A 19,717-nucleotide genomic window follows, 5' to 3' on the forward strand; every position below is an offset into this window, starting at 1 on the left:
GGGAATTTTATCAAAGTGTCAGATCAGTGCCCCAAACGAACGAATTTCTCAACACGCATGCTCAATTCAATTAATAAATCAACCTCTATGCAGAAAACAAATTATCGTTGTTTCTAAAAACACTATTTTCTCTGAAAATAGTGAAATTTTATGTTTTTTTATATTACACACTAGGGTAAATACGCCTATTCTCGGTCACTTAAGAAACAACCCGCTCTATTTCTTGTGTAAATAATTATAAAAGTTAGCTATATGGGAACGTGTATGTGTATTCCCCACAACATCCGGTTTAACATACCCTGCATGACATCTTCCATTGAACTTGTATCGGAAGTACAAGGTCAAAAGGTCAAAGTTGACGCTGTTAGACATGGAATAATAACATTTTCGTACATTTTATGTCTATCTACCTGACAACTAACGGTTTAATTGCCTTTAAAATATTACTAGAAAGTTAGAACTATCAATTAGCTACATATTGTTACCAAAATGAATTAATTTTCATCAATAAAACTTGAGTTTTGGTGATTTGAATGTCCCCTATACCTTAATATTGTCATATTTTACGCTGCTACACATGAAAAATTTATATTGTTTAACATTTTATGTCTATCCAGCAAAGAATTAATGGTTATTTTGCTTCAAAAGATTACAACAACCAAATAGCTATATATTGATGCCAAAATGAATAAATTATAATGAATAAACGTCGAGTTATATTGGTTTGTACGTCCCCTACCCCTTAATATTGTCATATTTTACGCTGTTACACATTGGAAAATTAATATTTTCTCACATTTTATGTCTATCTGATGGTTTTTCTGTTAAAAATAATACTGGAAAGTTAGAACAATAAATTAGCTACATGTTGATACCAAAATGAATTCATTATTATGAGTAAAGGTTGAGTTATAGTGGTTTTTATTTCCCCTAACCCTTAATAATACCATATTTGACATGGTTATACATGGAAAATTGACCTTTTCTTACATATTATGTCTATCTACCTGACAATTAATGTTTGCTTGGCTTTAAAATAATACTAAACCGTTTGAACAATCAATTAGCTACATTTTAATTGCAAAATGAATTCATTATCATGAGTTGAAGTTGAGTTATGATGGTTTACATTTCCCCTACCCATTAATATTGTTACACACGCTGCTACATGTGGAAAAGTAACTATTTGTTACATTTTCAGACTATTTTCCTGACAAGCAGTGGTTGATCTCACCCCACACATATAAATATTCAATATACATGAATGGTAACTTACGAAACAAATTTTGTTAATAGAACTTCTACGTATAGTTCAGCCGAGTGACATATCAAGACACGTGAAACACCCCAACCCCGAACCCTATACACACCCCACACCTACCCACACCTACCCCCACACACCTACCCAAAACCCACACAACACAAACCAACATGCAAACAAACATGCACATATATAAATCTTTGAACCAGAACATCGATGTTTGCCTAGATATGCTTGATATAAAAAACAAAATTAAAAAATGGAAACTTAATATTGAAAATAGAAATTGGCACAATAGTAAAATTTGAAGCCTGTGTCACAAAAACACCCACCCTACACATTGTTGTGAAAAATCTGATTTTCTATTAGTGTATATGGACTGGCTACTTCATGATCTAATGAATCCTATGTTTGCTTTCAAATAATACTAGGAAGTTAGAACAATCAATTAGCTACATATTCATACCAAAATAAATTCATTATTAGGCCTATGAGTAAAAGTTGAGATATGGGAATTTATATCTCCCCTACCCCCTTAATTTTGTCCTATTTTCGTGATTTTATGTGATTATACGTCCATATATAAAATAACCTGTATACCACAATTTGAAACCACTACCTACCTAGCCTTAGGGGTGAACGAACTCCTTATTTAGGGCCCCTGTGTGATCTTGCTCCTGGACTAAACCATTTTAAGAATATCACAATAGCGCTAATATAATCCCTCTAGGAGAATTCAAAAATAGCATAATTGCGCTAATAACGCGCTATAGAGCCTAAACCATTTACAGAATATCACAATAGCGCTAATAGCACGCTGCCTAGACCATTTTAAGAATAGCACAATGTCGCTAGCCAATAACACACTATAAGGCCTAAACCATTTTAAGAATAGCACAATGCCGCTATCAGCATCCATCCAAGTGTACTAGAATTCAAAAATAACATAATTGCGATAATAACGCGCTATAGGTCTCCAAGACCCTCAAACCATTTCCAGAGCACAATAGCACTAATAGCACGCTATAAGGCCTAAACCATAGAACTAATACCACGCTATAAGGCCTAAACCATTTTAAGAATAGCACAACAGTGCTAATAGCATCATCCCTTAAAGTGTAGGCCTAATAGGAGAACTCAAAAATAGCATAGGCCTAATTGCGCTAATAACATTTAAAGCCATTTTTAATGTCCCTAATGGTTTTTTTCTAAGTCCTCAAAAAATAACACTGTCGAGGCACAAATAGCATACCCATGAAAATAGCGGTGCTATTTGTGCTAATAATATGTGTATAATGTAATTAACAAAATTGCGCTAATAACACGTGTAGGTCCAAGGAGAGTGTATGCTATCTGCGCAATTGTCAGTTATAGCGCATTTCTCGGTCCAGGGCAGGAGCCATTTCTGCAGACATTGTTGACCCAATTTTTCCGACCGAGAATACGACAGGATAGGAGGGGTAAGGATGGAGTGGGGGGGGGTGTCAAGGCGCGCCGGCGGTCACAAATAATTTCTCATCGCTCATTTGTATTCGACAAATGGCTATAATCAAGCCTTTTACAGAAAAATGCAACACTCTCATGTGCGCATGCATGATCATTAAATAGACGCATGGCAACAACGATCTCAACATAGGCCTAGCTCAAACTGTTGAACACTGACCGGGAATAGGAATGCCAACGGAATTCGTATGCCTATTCTCGGACACCCCTGTTTCTATGGGAATTTACATAAATACAACACCAATCATTTGCTATGGTGTTATTTACGATGCAGATGGGTCAACTTGTTAAAATTACAGCTTTAAAACATGGTAAAATGCATGTACAATTTCGCATCACTGATTATATTACAATATCACCATTTTAAACCTCTTAAGGGGGTACTACACCCATCACATTTTTTGTGGGTTTTTTGCATTTTGTGAAGAAATGAGAAAAAAAAATGGTCAAAGTGGTATGCATAATGAAGGGGCAAATCTTCTCGTTCTATTGGTGGTATTGATAATAATGTACAAGCCAAAGAGAGGTACATGATGACCCCATCACAATTTTGATCATATTTGCAATTTCATAACTGCTAACGTGAATCGACCTACACACACTTATTTATCATCAATGGCAGACCCTAATAGTACCAAAATATTTTTTATTTTGGAAATGCATTAATTATGCACAGCTTTGAAAACACAAATATGAATCAATTTCATGTTATCAATGAAATTAAACTTATTTTCCCCCTTCCAGTTGACAATGATAGGCCTATGCAAAATTTGTGTTCGCAAGGCAGCACATTTGTTTCAGGTTTGATAAGGTTGAAATTAAAGAACAGTCAAAACAGTCAATTTTCAGTATTAGGTGAATTTTTGCTCAGTTTTCTGAGAAAATAGAAAGCTTACGAAATACGATTTATAATGTGAATCGGTATGTTCACAATGGTAAAACCTCAAAATTAAACTGTTGGACACACCCTAAAACTTCATGTGTAGTAACGGTTTCGTCACTTACCTGTAGCGGGTGTGTATTCCTTCCATTTTGAGAAAATGATGTGTAAAAGCTTGTAAAATCCGTGAAGACAAGCGAAGCCGACGAAAATACGACGACGCCATATTTTTATAATTGGTTTTGACCTTTGACTAAGGTTGAGCGGTACTCGATACCGCGGATTCTCTGATACCGGTACGCGTACGATACCGTACTTTACAGACATGACAGAATAGGCCTAAAGAATTATTGAATGGAACGTATTGAAAAAAATATTAGAAAATTGAAAACAAATATAAACAAATATTCTAATCTCTCATTCTCTATTAGCGACTTCAGGTAGCGAATAAATTGTGTGGTAGGTCTAGACTAGTTTACGCTGAGGGATGATTTCATACAATTTTTAACAATAGGATTTTTCACACATCTGAGTTTTGGTGACCTTGAGCATTGTAAAGTGGCAATGTTCGATCCCAATCAAAGTGATTGCAACTCTTTTACAAAATATTTTCAGTACAAAAACACGGTTTAAAATATGTTAAGAAAGATTTGAAACTAGCCAATTGTAGGCCTATTGGTTTTGTTTACAATTATTTTCAACACACAAATTATTGTGTTAATAATGTTTTAAACTTAAATTGTCAACAGAAAGAGTCAGCTGATCATCAGGTTTTATGACTTTTTTTAACAAGAGTGGAAACAAAGGAACCCGAAGAATGTGCAAAGTTATTGACTTCGGCTAGCATCTTAAATTTAAACTCTGAAAAAAAAAATAAGCTTTGTTTCATTAATTAAAAAGAAAGTTGTAAAGTTGTTGTATCTTGTTGGTAAAGTGAAGTTTGCTACTGGTTTTATTATTACCTGTGTTGCGATTCGAAATCCCACAAAGAGTAAGTAAGTTCGTTATTAAATGTGGTAGGCCTCAGTACCCCCCTCCCATCCCCATTGACTCAATTAAGGCGCGGATTCAGGTGGCTGACGGGCCCACCCCCCAAAAATAAAGAGAAGAGAAGGGGAAGAAAGGAGAAAAAGAGAAGAGAAAATGGAGGAAAGGAGGAGAGAAACTAAATTGCACGTAATTGAGTAGGCCCATGTGTAAATAACCGCACAGTCGGGACGATTGGAAGTAGGTCCTATATAGGCCTGCGATTATTTTAGGCATTGCTTGAAGGCGGGTCCTCGTCCTAAAAGCATGTGAAAATTACTGCGGGTCCGCCGATATGCAGGGCCCCTCACATTTTGCCACCAATGTCAGTATTAAGACGGACTCCATACCGACTTCATCGATTTATGCATGCTTTAGTAATTGCCAATCTCAAGTTTTGCAAATTGAGTTCGGGCCCTTTTTTCTGTTAAAAAGCAATTGATTCAAATAGTAGTGTAAAAACAATGCACCGAATGGCTTCAATACGACCTTCATTTTGCAAATTTTTCAAACTTCTCAGGGGGGAACATCCCCCTCAGACCAGTTCAGACTCCCCCTTGCGTAGTGGATAAACATATGATCATTTTCGCTCTTCTTCCAACATTTGCAAATTTAAGCCCTATGTTAACACAATAAGGGTATAGGCCTACAGGGAAAACTTGTCCAAGGAAGGTTTCATGGACTATCATTTAACAAATTTGCGGCTTTTTCAAACTAAACTTTTACACACTTGTACCAAAATGGTCCACCAAAACACTTCAATTTTCTTCATTTTACACTCCCCTGCGTAATCGATATACAAGTGGCCATTTTCGCTTCTTCTTTCGCCGATTTATGTTTAAAACAATTTATAGGCCTACGACAATAGGGAAACTTGTCCAAGAAAGGCTTCATGAACCGCACATTTCACAAATTTTCGGCCGCCAAACCTAAAATTTTACACTAGTAATAGTGCCAAAATTGTCCACCAAATCGCTTCAATTAAATCTTCATTTTGCACAAGTTTCTTACTTCTGAGGGGGGGAACATCCTCCCTCAGACAACCTCCTGCGTCGGGCAAGCGCGCTCCGCGGCCATTTATTTTAAACTTAATTTTATTTTTTCTAAAAATTACGCCCCCACCCCCTGACTGCTCTAGATCGACAATTGGTATCGCCCATCCCTATGGAGATTGACATCACATACCAGGCGGTGATGGAAGCGATATCGCCAATTTTGAGGTCACCATTAGATTAACACATAATCATGAAATCGTCACAAACAATTCTAAATTTGTTATGTGGTGTCAAAGCAAAATTATCTTACTCTAAAACCGTCGGGGTACGACAAAGTACCCTACGTGACTGCAAGTATGATAATTTTCTATTTGTAATTGCTAACCGTGTATTTTGAATGGGGCTGTCAGTGTATCTTCGCCAGCCTCGTACGTCACGTGTTGCGCTTCCTACGCCGCCTGTCACAGACGTAAAAAGTGGATATAAGCGTCCTTACCAACCAGTCAACTTTAAGACAAATGGGTGAACAAGGACACTTTGACGAAGTTGTTTCATAATTATTTTTATTTCACATGATCCGTGCATATATCGCCTAGCTATAAATGAAAAAATATTTGTTTAGACCAATCAAACCAATATATGGGTGTAGTACGGCCTTAAGGGATCTAGAATGAGCGTTTATGGCGTTTCGACAGTATTTTTTGTGGGACACGAGAGCACCTCAGAGTATCGAATTGCATTCTGAATACGAAGCATGTCTTTCTGATATCAAATAATTTTCATTTTTTGAAATTCACGATATGATACAAATTTTATGACAAATTATTAAAATTTGATATTTTTCAAATTTTTGATATATAACAGTCCTCGAAATAAATTGTATAAATCTAATGATATATTCTTAAAGTGTATGTAGCTGGGAGGAAAAGCCGACGATCAATTGAAAATTTTGACCTTTTATATTGAAGATATGGATTTGTTTCCCCAAAAGACCTTTTTTTTTTTGGTGTTTTGGGGAAAAATCCATATCTTCAATACGAAAGGTCAAAATTTTCAATTGATCGTCGGCTTTTCATCCCACCTACATACACTTTAAGTATAAATCATCAGATTTATAAAGTTTACTTCAAGTACTGTAAAATATCAAAATATCAATTTTAATGATTTGCCATAAAATGTGTATTACATTGCGAATTTCAAAAATCAAAATTATTTGATATCAGAAGGACATTCTTCGTATTCAGAATTCAATTCGATATGTCTGATGTGTTCTAATGTCCCACAATAAATACTGTCCAAACGTTCATACCCCAGCCCTTAATTGACGTTATTATATTTTTTAATGCCGATATTTCAGGTCACCATACAATCTAAAAATCTATTATTTGAGGTGAACTGTGCTGCCGTGACCTTGAAAAGTCACCAAAACCTGCAGCACCGGTACGGCTAAATGGTTTATAGTCGCAAAGTTCGGAAGACACGGCTAAAATTAAAGCAACAATCGTCACCCGGGATCGTCAGCGGTAAAACTGACCGAGAATAGGCGTGTGACCGAGAATAGGCGTATCATCGCTTGAATATTTGTTTTAATAAAAGTATCATAAATATTTAAATGAAGGTAATTATAATTTACTATATTCAGGCTTTCCCCATGTCCCCACGTTCGATTCAGAAGTTAACACTAATACCTCGCGCCTCCCGGCGCGAGGAATCATCAAGATTGAAGAATGCTGTGCCAATCAATAACCAAGGAACACCAAGAAAGTTAAAGTCTCATGGTTTTTGTACCGGGGCCAGCAAATTGTACCGGGGCCAGCAAAGCTGGCCACGGTACTTATTAGGCGGATATAAAAAAATGTCGTTTCTAGGCTATGTATGAAACAGAAATTCATAAAGAAAGCACGTACCTGAATCAAGTTGCTTTGATGATGATTTATGCTTGTAATGTGTAAACATATAACTTGTGGTTGAACGGATTTTTTGTGTTGATACGATGAAGGATAAAGTACATGTTTTTGTCACTTTTTTAGGAATGAAATTAAACGTTGATGGAAGGTGATGGAATAATTACAAGTCAGTCGCTTTTTTGGTTACAGCGTTCACCTTAAGTGCTGTTTCATGTGTAGTTCAGCTGCATATAGGCTTACCTAGGTAAGAGACTGCCATAAAGTCAAAGGTCACTATACTTTTGCTTAACACAATGATGTGCCTTGATCACGATCCGTCTAAACTGCGCTATAAAATGTTGAGTAGTGTTAGGTCTAATTTGAGTAAACTCGACATGGATAACGTTTTCAGATGCGCGATAAGTTTGTCAGAACAAAGCAATGCTAATTGGGCTCATGATTAAATCCTCTAACTATGATCTCTTCGTTAATGATTGGCTTACTGAAGCAAAATCCAAGACATCTCTCACTGACTATATTTTATTTAAAGAAAGCCCAGGTCTAGAAAACTATCTCCTGGACAAAACAGACTTTTATGCCGCTTCTTTGAAATTTAAGCTTCGTTCAAACACGCTCCCATTAGAGCGTAGATTTAGAAAATGGAGTCCTGATAATGACGGGAAAATGGGATTGAGGATGTAACACATTTTCTTTTCATGTGTGGTGCTCTTAATGAAATTAGAATTGATGAGTATAAGAAACTTGAAAACTGTTTGGTAAATAATGCATGTTCTGATATTTGGGAATTATTTATCTCAGGTAGCTTAGATGTAAAACTTCATCTCACATTAGGTAGCACGTCATGTACTTTTAAAGACGTTACAGATTGTTACAATATTTATGAAATTTTCGATAAGTTTGCAAATCATATTCGAAACGTGCTTGGAAGGTTAGATCAGAAATGAAGTCTATCTAAGTATTATTGCTTTGTTATTCGTTATGTAAAATCGTTATACTTGATGTAGAAAAACGTTCCAACGGACCATCACTGCTGGCACATAATTTCATAGTACGGCACGGCCAGAGAATGGTGTGTGCGCCATCTTCCACCATTACCGGCCTTCTATGTGTGCATTTGGGCGTTATAGCGCCAGCAGTTTTGTTCCATTTATATAATATGTGTACCGTACTATGCATGCATGGTGTGCGGCGGGTGGGTGGGGGTGGGCGGGGGTGTTTGCAAGGGGGCGTATGTGGTGTGCGGGAGGGGTGTTTGCGCGGGTACATATTAAACGGGAGTATACGTGGTTCTTACTTAGGCGTGGATGATTTAAATGCATTACAGTCGTTAATATTGCCATGTTTAATTGGTGTGATATTTTTAATAGGGATATATTGGGTGATGTGTAGTTTTTTTTTCAAATTATTCTCCTTTAACATGTTTATGTTTGTAAATTTCACTTCATTTCATGTGTAGAACTATGTAATTGTGTTGCTTTATGTATGAACGCACCGCCGGGTAGGCGCGTGCCGCTGATTTAAAAGCGTATGTTCGAATAAATAAATAAAATAAATATAGTTGGGATACGCTAAGTACTGTGACGATCCCACTTTGTCAGGATAGCGACGAGATATAGTCCGGGGATATAGTCACACCACTGAAGCGAAATATCCGTCAAATTTCTCATGCAGAATTAGTTTATATGCCGAACTTATGGACTGGGAATCATTAGCTCATACTGATTCAGCAGATTGAGCAGAAGCGTTTGGCGGGAATTGTTGAAGTGACATTTGGGAGGAGATTTTGTGAGAATTGTTAATAACCTAAATAGTTCGATTTGCGGGTAGGCCTATACCGGCCGTGTATAATTCCAATTGCGTATGGTGCAAGATGATGGTAATAATAAATCTAGAAACAATGCCACATGGAACACCAAGATAGCGGTGTGTTGCTGAATCTTGCACAGCAACATCCCGGGGCAACATCTATCTTTCACTGGCTGATTTGTTGGTCATAAGGGACGCACCATTAGACTTCAAGATGGGGGTTTAGGAAGTTTAAAAAAACACCTTCCCCCACTCCATGAGCAAAAAACTTTCCCCACCAACACTAAAAAGGAAACAAAAACTGTCCCCACTTAATTGCGTATAGGCCTAAATGCATGAAATTAACAAAAAACTTGCCGCTGGAACTTTTCCCCGACTCCAATTCCCTAACCCCTCGTTTGAAGTCTATAAATGATGCGTCCCTAATATTTCTCATCTCTGACATCTTGAGATACTTTCCTTGCCACGCTTACGTAACATCCACAGCGACAGTTACTTGATTGGCTGATTTGGGTGTCCATACATTCACCCCGCCCGAAGGTATGGACATTACGTAATGGATTTTTACCAAAAAATGACCATGTTCAGTTATTCATGGTGTAAAATTAAGTAATTGAATTGTATTTAATTAACATGCTAAGACAGATTAGTATTTCAGCTAAATGGTGGTAGGTCCCTTTATTTCAATAGGCCTATATTTACTGATTTATGAGCGATCTTCAAAAATCCATAAAACAGGCCGTAATTTTGGGGCACCTGATGGTAGCCTCGGGAAGGCTTCACACACCATATATTAAAAATTCAAACAATTTGGATAAATGAAGCATATGAAGAAATTCATTTATCGACATGGATGTTTTCTAAAATTTGCCAACTTTGAAGCGCGCGCTTTTCAATTCACTGTTATGCTTGCATGCACAGTGTAGCAGAATTATTGTGCAGCCACTGTGACATACCTAGTATTAGCGTCAATTAGGAATAATCCTTTTCACCATGATTACCACCAATCAACCAGTACTTCCCACCATCCAAAATCTCCCTATTTTGCCAGCCAACAATCTCACATAATTATCAGAGATTACCCTATATGTTTCATTGCAAGCATCCAACCAAGGCCAAGCAATTAGATATACATCCTTAAATCACAATTGTCATTTTAAAACCATGTCTTGCCTGTCGAAAATTACACATTACAAGCATCTTTCAGAAGGATTTTATAATCTTCACATGAAATCATTCCTGTCCCGGTACATCCTTTTTAAAGGTTTTTTTTAATTAAAACAATAATAGACATTTTAAATGTTTGGGAGAAGAAGATGAAACCAGCAAAGTTTTCTTGCATGTGCATGTATGCAGACACATTGCTTATCTTGTTGTATAACAACCTTGACCATACACAGCAGGAGCCCAGTGTGATATTTTCTCAAACATACCGTCCGTGGCTGCAATGTATTCTGGGGTTACATTTAAACAGGGAAACAACCTCTCTGAACCAAGGCATTCGTTTCCTAAAGGCCTACTTGACAACATTTTATGCAGAACAAGTTTATTTGGCGCTCAATCGCTAACATGCATGATCAAATTATTGTCGACTCCAATTCGTTTATTACACTGAATACTGTGAACTACAACAGGCCTATACTCATACGCAATACGGGAGTTGTGAGAGATAAGACTGTTTATATCAACTGACGACCAACTGACATGAAAATGATGACGCAACATGCTTGACTCGTAATGCATTATGGGGGTTTCACTATCATGTAATCTCTTTCTCAGTCAGTTACTGACATGTAAAACAAACCCATGACAAATAGAGAGTGGACATGCGCCTACGCTGCATAAGGTACCAGATCGTGCTAAAGCTCGCCGCTGTGCATTGTTAATGGTGTATCAAAAACACTGAACAGTTTATCAAAAAGTTGTATCAAAAAGTTGTGGGATATAGCCAAAGTCCTATGTAAGCCATTTCGGTGAAATTAAATAGGGAAGCATCGCCCGGGGGCGCTGCTTCAAAAAAAAAAAAAAAAAAGAAGCTTTGGGAGGAGATAGCCACGCTGTTACATGTCAATGGATTCCCCGTACGGTCGGGGGAGCAGATACATGCTAAGATAATAGCACTTATTTGGATGACCTACACGAGTTTCTGGGGGTGGGGTGGGTGGGGGTTCAAATGTAAACCCCCAGAAGGTTGAGTGGGGGGCAGTATGGCCCTGGATGTAGATGGATATGGAATTTATTAAGCCATAAGCATGATTAACAGAGCGTACTTTCATTTTGGAATAATGTAAGTCCATTTTGTTTCATACTTATGCTAAGGCGCTATATAAATTCCGTTTATTGTTTATTGTTTATTGTATTAAAACTAGCAAGTAATTTCACATTGTGTGACAAATATGATTTTGAATGTCCAATCCATTATCCATTCAAAAGGAGCACCCCCTTCCAAGGCTATATGATTAGGGTTTGGACTAAGGTTAGGGATTGATTTAGGATTAGGGTTTACCTGTTAAGGGTATGTTAGGGTTAGGATTGGGATTAGGGTTAGGTTAGGGTTAGAGTTAGGATTAGAATTACGGTTAGTGTTATGGCCCAGGTTGAGGGTTTAGGGTTATAGGGTACCGTATAGGAGGACCGGAGTCTGCAATTACCTCGGATAAAATACAGTTGTTGTTTTTTTAACAAAAATTGTTGTGGTGTGTGGGGTGCGCGCTGGACTTGGAACATCTCTGTAGCTGCGGCGTGGGTTCGAGGCCCACCTCTGAAAAACTGAAATTCACTTTGTTTTAAATTTCATATTTTGGGAAATGGGACTGGGCGAATTTATGTATGGCGAATGCCGCTGTGGGTTGACACAGTTTTGTTCATCACATTGCTTCTCTATAAATAAGGAATTTTATTATATAAATACTACTTACGTTCAGGTAAATTTGTGACGTTCTCGTTGCTGGTCATGTTGATTAAGGTTTCAAATGTATAATTACTTCCGGGTGGTATGTCCGTTTTCACTCTTTTCACTTCTGTCATGTCACAACGATTGATGTAAAGATAGGAATCGACTGGGTCGAAACTCATTGCTTGTAAACACTCATTTGTCTCCGTCCCCTTTGTAGTGAAATTCAAGTCATTCATCGCTTTGATGGACAAACGTGATGATAATTCACTGGTATCATCAATTATCATAATCAGATCATCCGCTGCAATAAATGTATAACAATATATAAATAATGACGTTCTGAGACTTCTTGTGAATCGATCTATTCAATAAGCCAAATCGGTTTTGGAAGTTTGCAATACATTGTGGGACTGTTTTTGTATTTTTGGGACACTTTGCCCTCTGACCTATCGGGAAAATTCAGAAAAATGTTGGTTTTTGTGGGTACAAAATATATAAATTAAAACTGTTTTGCTAGAATAAACAAACCAAAAACATGGTTATTATATACATTAATTATTCAAATATTTTTAATGATAACATTATTACAATAATAAGTAAATTAAAAATAATTACAGCAATTTTCCCGATATGTCGGACGCAACCTCTCTGGATAGTATATAAAAAGCAACAGAGCCCGAAAGTAGTGCTAATATCAGTCCTGTACAATGATTTTATAAAGTCGGTAATATATTATCGACTTACATCACATGGGCGCAGCCATTTACAGTTGGCGCCAGGATGTCTGGCATGTGGCTTGAAGCTCTGTGGGTGGTCTTCCTGTAGTTTTCAATGGCAAGATAGGATCTGTGGCCATTTTTCTGCTTAGAAAATTGTATTTTGTGCTAATTTAAAACAGTAATACAGTAAATTCTCTCGATAACTTTTTAAATCTCTCGACAAAGATTTTACAAATATTGTTTTGTGCATTGTATGTGAAATTTAGAATCGCCCAATGCTCAGAATTTTTGCCGTAAGCGGTTTATCAAAAAGTCATGATTCATTTTCAAAATGTTCCTATTCATTTGTGTGTGCAGCTGAAAATCATCCAGCCATCTGACAATGGGTGGTCTGCTAATGGCTGCCTCCATGAGCTCTACTCGATAATATATTATCGACTATATAAAATCATTGTACAGGACTGAATATTAAGGAAAACTTTTGCCGCCTTTGGAATTATTGTGCTTGATTTCTGTACATAGCCTGATTTTTTTATGGCTGATAGGCTAGTCAAATTAAAAAAATCACCCACCACTAATTGCAACAGAATTGAATCCATTTCGCGTGCGCCCATCTCCCAAAATCTCACACAAAAACATATCAAAGCCCCCCCAAATCATGCTTATGTTCATTCAAAGGATTTATTCCTTGAGTAAAAATCAACGGTTTAAAAATTGAGTAAACGTTATACTCAATAACAAGTAAATTGTAATAGGGTTGTGTACAATTTATTCATTGGTGAGTAATAATGGTGCAGCCCGTCACTCAGAAGACCCGGTAATTTATAGACCTGCTGTTCAGAAATCTCATTATTCAGACGGCCTGCTAGTCAGAATTTTATGAGTAGCGGGCCTTCTGAATAACGGACTTTCTGAATAGTGGGCTTTTTGTTGAATTTTATGTAAAAGTCCCGCTACTTAGATTTTTTTTTGTCTGACTAGCGGGCTGTATCCAACGCTAACCCCTAACCCCTAACCCGTAATCCCTAACCTTAACACCTGACCCCTAACCTAACCCTTAAAATGCCGAGTAGCGGGCCTTCTGATTAACGGGTTTTTGATTAGCTGGTCTTCTGGTTAGCGGGTCATTTTAATGAAAACAAGCCCGCTATTCAGAATTTGACGGGTTTTCTGAATAGTGGGCCTTCTGTGCGGGTCTCCTGAGTAATAATTGATTCAATTTGTTGAGCTGTTTACCTTTTACTCATTCATAAGTGATGTTTTATTGAAAGTGTAAGTGTTAAATACCAGATAACACAGAATGCTTACGTTTGCCGTTATGCTGGGCAAGTGTTATTTGTAGTATCTGTACAAGTAGGACACAAACCAGCACGCATAATGGGGCGCCCGCACGGGCCATCTTTAGTGCGTTACCTGGAATAAAAAACAACAACATTGATTATCAGTCACCATAGTTCGAATAGGCCTACTCTTATAAAAGATTGTCTTAACCCTGACACTTTGCACTTGCATATGTACTGCTATATTGTTGGTCTAAAGTGTGTAATAGTATACGTGTTATAATTTAGAATTTAAACACAAAATCAAAGGTCTAATTTTGGCTCCACACGGTTGGCGAAAATGCAAATTGTTGAAAAAAAAATGTTCTGAAATGTTTGTCTTTCCATCAAAATCCAAAGATATGATGACTCGTTACCTTCGTAACATATCAAAATAGGACAATACCAAAGTGGGTCGCATAGTGTTCTATTGGGTCAATTTTGACCTTGACAACTATTGAGTGACCTGGATAAGAAAACACTCTAAATAGTTTGGAGCAATTTAATTTGCCCCAATTTGACCTATGACGTCACACAGTATACTTTCTGAGAGCAAATCAGACACACCAAACTGCCTTTTGAATTTCGCAAAAACAAATTTTATGGCAAATTAATTAAAAAATTATATATTTTTTTGATATTTAACAGTCGCCGAAGTGTACTTTACATATGTAGCTGGGAAGAAAAGCCGTCCATCATTTGAAATTGTTGACCTTTCGTATTACAGATAGGTCTATGTATGCATTTAATTTTAAAAAAAACACCTAAAAATGTCAGGTCTTTTTGGGAAACATATGGATACGTGGTCTATAATATTTATACATGTCGCAACTTTCTTTTCTGTTTTTAATGACCCCAAGAAAGTGACAGCATCCCTGAATAAGTTTGGTAGTAAAATGCACTTAAGGGCGTATCAAAATGATTGGTACCCATCAGCTTTGTTGTCTAATAAATTGACTGATATTCTATGACTACGTATACAAGTTACCTTTCATAACATTAATCTTCAAATAAGGTGGATATTTTACTGCATTGTGATGTGATAGTCTTGGCCCACTCACTTGATATTGATGGGTACCAATCATTTTGATACACCCTGCAGTACTCCACGTTTATTAAAAACCACAATAGCCGGTGTTGGTTCTTCTTCCTTACCTTTCTATTCCTGACATTTATTAATATTAATTATTTCAGCATATTGAGTAAAGAGAAACAAGTAAAATTTGATGGTAAATGCAAATCGTATATTATGGTTTTAAGAGATCTGATAGCAACGTTTGTATAGTATTTTTGTGGGACATGAGAGCACATCAAATACGCCATTTTGCATTCTGAATACGAAGAATGTCTTACTGATATCAAATTAAAGGGGTGGGTGTAATAAAGTCCTAAACCACCTAAAACACATGTTACTGGTTTCCCGATAAGTTGTTTTTTGACCAAGTACATGATAATTTCCGTAAGTAAAGTATACAAGCATAAAGTATAGGAGTTCTTCAACAGACTAACTGTTTTGTTGAAATCATTCGTACAATTTTTAAATTTGTGGGTTATGACATTTTGCCCCAAGAATTCCACACTAGTTTCTATAACTACTTAAGAGATGGATATTTCTTTGAAACAATATCGAATCTAGTCGTTGTTGATGTAAGAAACACGTTCTCAATGATTCCAGATCAAAATTGTTCATAGATAATCTAGGACCCCAGGTTTAAAGTTGGTGGCAATATAGTGCTAACCACATTCTTTTTAAAAAGAAAAACAGGGAACATAACACAGCTGTAATCATGCCAATAAGTTAATATTGGTGCAAAAATTACACATTATTTTAATAAGTACAATATAATGATTACTTTTTATAAAAACGGATTCAGTAGTTGTCCAATATGTTTTAACTGCAATTGATTCGAAACCAGTAACAAGTGCACCGAAAAAAGGATGAGGGTTAGGATTATATTATTACACACACCCCTTCAATTTGAAATAGATTTTTTGAAATTCACGATATAACACAAATTGTATGCCAAGTTATTAGAAACTTTATATTTTTCGACATGTGACAGTTCTTGAAGTAAACTTCTAATGACATGTAGGCCTACTTAAAGTTTTGTAGCTACATATGGAAAGCCGTCTATCATTTGAAAATTTTGACCATTCGTATCGAAGATATCATCCCCAAAGAGTTAAAGAATTTGGCACAGACTGGTTCCAGTACGACAGCAACTTAGCTCACTTCCGGTAATTTTTACCGGCGTGACCTCTGCTGTTACGTAACGCAATGTTGAAAATCAGGTGGCAAATACGGTTTTTCAGAAAACATCAAAAAAATGGAATACACGAGTCGTTTCTCCCTTCATTTCCATATTGAGCCCATAGATAAGATATGAAACACGAGTATAAGGCAAAGAATAACGTGTTAAAGTTGAATTATTGTGGAAAAAATGAATGCTTTTGGTGCGCGAAGTAGCCTAAAAAATGAGAGAAAATGCATGTCACGATCACTAAAATGGTTATATCTACAGCTTTGAGGAAACGCCGGTCTAACGCTTTTCTGTTATGATAAACATTTATTAACCAGAGCTTGTATTAAATTTTCAGCGAAAATGAGCGGTGGAACAACCTAGTCGTAGGTTGAAAAGTTGCGTTCTTTGAGTTCTCGTGTCGTTAGCGCACGTTGCAAGTGTCACGATGCTTCACGAAATGTACCCCAGCCGGCGCTGTCAGAGGATGATTTAAGGAAGCCCCATCATGCACTGTAAAAGTGTTATCACTAGAGTTTCAACTGCCACTTTACTTTTCAAATCCCATTGAACTCTGTGCAAAAGATGTTGTTTTAGAATTGCCCGTGTGTCATTATTAGTTGGTCGATTTCAGATCTAAAGTGATGTATGCATGAAGGATAATCCACACCTTCTGTAGATAACATAAAATGTGAAATCGACCAACCTTTAGAAGGTGTTTTTATTGTAAATATATCTGTCCAAATTCAAATTTAACCATGCACGTGTGTATGCAGTGGGCGGGCAGTGGTGTGTGTTAACTCACACAGCTGTGCTAACCGCAAGACTTGCTGGGAAGTGCTTAAATCATCCTCTGCGGCGCTGTCTATTATACATGTTATATTGATCAATATAGCAATTAAAAACGTCTATTGTTATATACTTTATAAATGCAAAATACTCTATTGTGTAACAAAATATTGTAGTCGTCAAAGAAGGTAGTATCATATCATTTAACTGAAGTACAAGCAGTTTTGAAAAGATTGTTGCTGAGTGAGATACTTGAACATTTCGAATGAGAAATAAGATAGCAAAATTATACCCTTTGCAAGAACAAGATGCAATGGCTTAGTGGACAGAGCGACGGTATGCAGTGCGAAAGGTTGAGAGTTCGATACCCGTGTTATTCTCTGAATTTTTCAGTTCGTTTTTCTTTCATTTTTTCTCTCCCTTTTGTCTTTAATAATATAAGCCTAATGAATGTCAGCTTGAAGGCCCACTTTTTTCATGATTTATTTCTTGTTGCTAAGTATTTCATATTTAGGCCTAATCCTACATTCGATCGATTTGATATCTTTTTTAAAAATTCCCTTTAAGTCCAGTAGCTTTCAATATGAATTCATTTCAAATAAGGAATGTCAAACTTAAGTAATTTTTAAAAGTTCAAGATTATATATAGGCCTATCAAATAAAGGAACGTCAACACAGATTTTCACGATTTTTAAATTGGACTAGACCCCTCCCATATCGGCAGCATATTTTATGAGCTTTTATACATACATATTAAATCACGAGATGCTCGAATTTCAAACCTAATATTTTGGCATATTTGTCATTTTTACACAATGTCCAACTTACCTCTCGGATTACACCTAAATTGGAATCAGCCAAGTTCGTTTTCTAGGTAGAGCAACTAACTTTGATGTCTTATCATCCCCCATAGAACACCACAGTTAAGCGGTCAAGATATTAGGTGTTTTCTTTCATAATATCTCGCTACCTCTGCTTAAAATGTAATGTGAAAACCTTCCTGACAGTTATTTATTAATATTATAAATATTGTTATAATTTTTGGAATAACAAAACTTCAAATTTGCCCGAAATCGTATATTATGGCTTTAATAAAAATATGAAAACTAGGATTTAAAAATAAAATCAACAATCAAAGAGAGGTGCTAGCGGGGTTCGAACCAAGACCGAACTTCCAAATATTAGGCCTAACCCCCTGTATTTACCACAAAGCCATACCAGTGATTTGATAGATACGGTAATAATAGCAATGTTATTCCCACTCATGACTCACTCGTGTATTATATTTCTGGAATGAATTAACACCGTCCAAATAATGTAACACAAACCTTTATGCTGACTTTAAAATTGTTTGAACGTTGGGAGTATTATTTTCAAGGTAAATAACCAACAATGGACAATTGACAATGAAAGTTTCTTTGCAGGAAAAACATCGGCCGTACAATATATCGCGTGACAGTAGTCACGCACAAAGATAAACATTTCAACATGTTCAACATACGACTAAGAATATACCCCAACCAAAATTCACGAAATTTTCAGGCAAGCTAACTTTAGTTATTCTATAACATGACACCCATTTTTGATTCCGGCGCTTTTTCTTGCTTGATGATATGAACATTTTTGTGTTCGTGACATGCAATTTTTCTCATTTTCCCAGCTACTTTGGACATGTTCAAGCTTCTTTATTTTCCATTTAATTCAACGTTTACAAGTTATTTGTTGCTTTACACAAATGTTTGATATCTTATCTGTGGTCAGGGTACATAAATGGAGCAATATACGACCCGTGTCTTCCATTTCTGGAGCTATTTTGATAAAACGTGTTTGCCGGCTAAAATTTCAACATTGTGTTACGTAACTCGTGTTCACCAACCCGTATACATTTTCTGTCGAACAAAAGAGGTCACGAAGTTGCCGTCGTACTGGTTCAGGTGGATGTCAGTTCATAAGAGCAATGTCGGGGATTATACGCTGGCGAAGTTACGTAATAAATCGGATTAACTACCATAGCAATAGGTGAAAACAATTTTGAACATATCGCGCTGCACTACAAGCAGGTTGAACTAATCACCTGTGTATGTCTGCAATCATAGATTGAATACAATACTGGTCTTTTCAAAGATACTAATCTTACAGGTGCAAGTGATCAGCATGATATGGTTCAATGCAGAGGTACCGAGTGAACGTGTCAGTGCAGCGCGGTATATTCAAAAATTGTTTTCACCTATTGCTATGGTAGTTAATCCGATTATTACGTAACTTCGCCAGCGTATAGATCACAATTTTTCAATCGATGGGGAGAGATGGGGTCCCATCAGGTCCGACCGAGTCTCCTACACAGGTTACGCTCCCTGTGGAGGGGCGGAACCAAAC

General features: G+C 36.7%; 1 protein-coding gene across 1 annotated transcript in view; it reads right to left on the minus strand.

Moving 5' to 3' along the window:
• The window catches only part of LOC140169915 (uncharacterized), a 48,888-nt gene that overhangs the window by 25,233 nt on the left and 3,938 nt on the right, over positions 1 to 19,717 (minus strand). Inside the window, exons 2-3 of the mRNA XM_072193231.1 lie at positions 14,302 to 14,406; positions 12,297 to 12,575 (exon numbers count right to left, since the gene is read on the minus strand). Coding sequence (XP_072049332.1) covers positions 12,297 to 12,575; positions 14,302 to 14,392 — 370 coding nt within the window. The 5' untranslated portion in view covers positions 14,393 to 14,406. The remainder of the gene's footprint in view (positions 1 to 12,296; positions 12,576 to 14,301; positions 14,407 to 19,717) is intronic.

Source organism: Amphiura filiformis, chromosome 14 (assembly GCF_039555335.1).
Source record: "Amphiura filiformis chromosome 14, Afil_fr2py, whole genome shotgun sequence".
In the NCBI taxonomy this organism is placed as follows: domain Eukaryota; kingdom Metazoa; phylum Echinodermata; class Ophiuroidea; order Amphilepidida; family Amphiuridae; genus Amphiura; species Amphiura filiformis.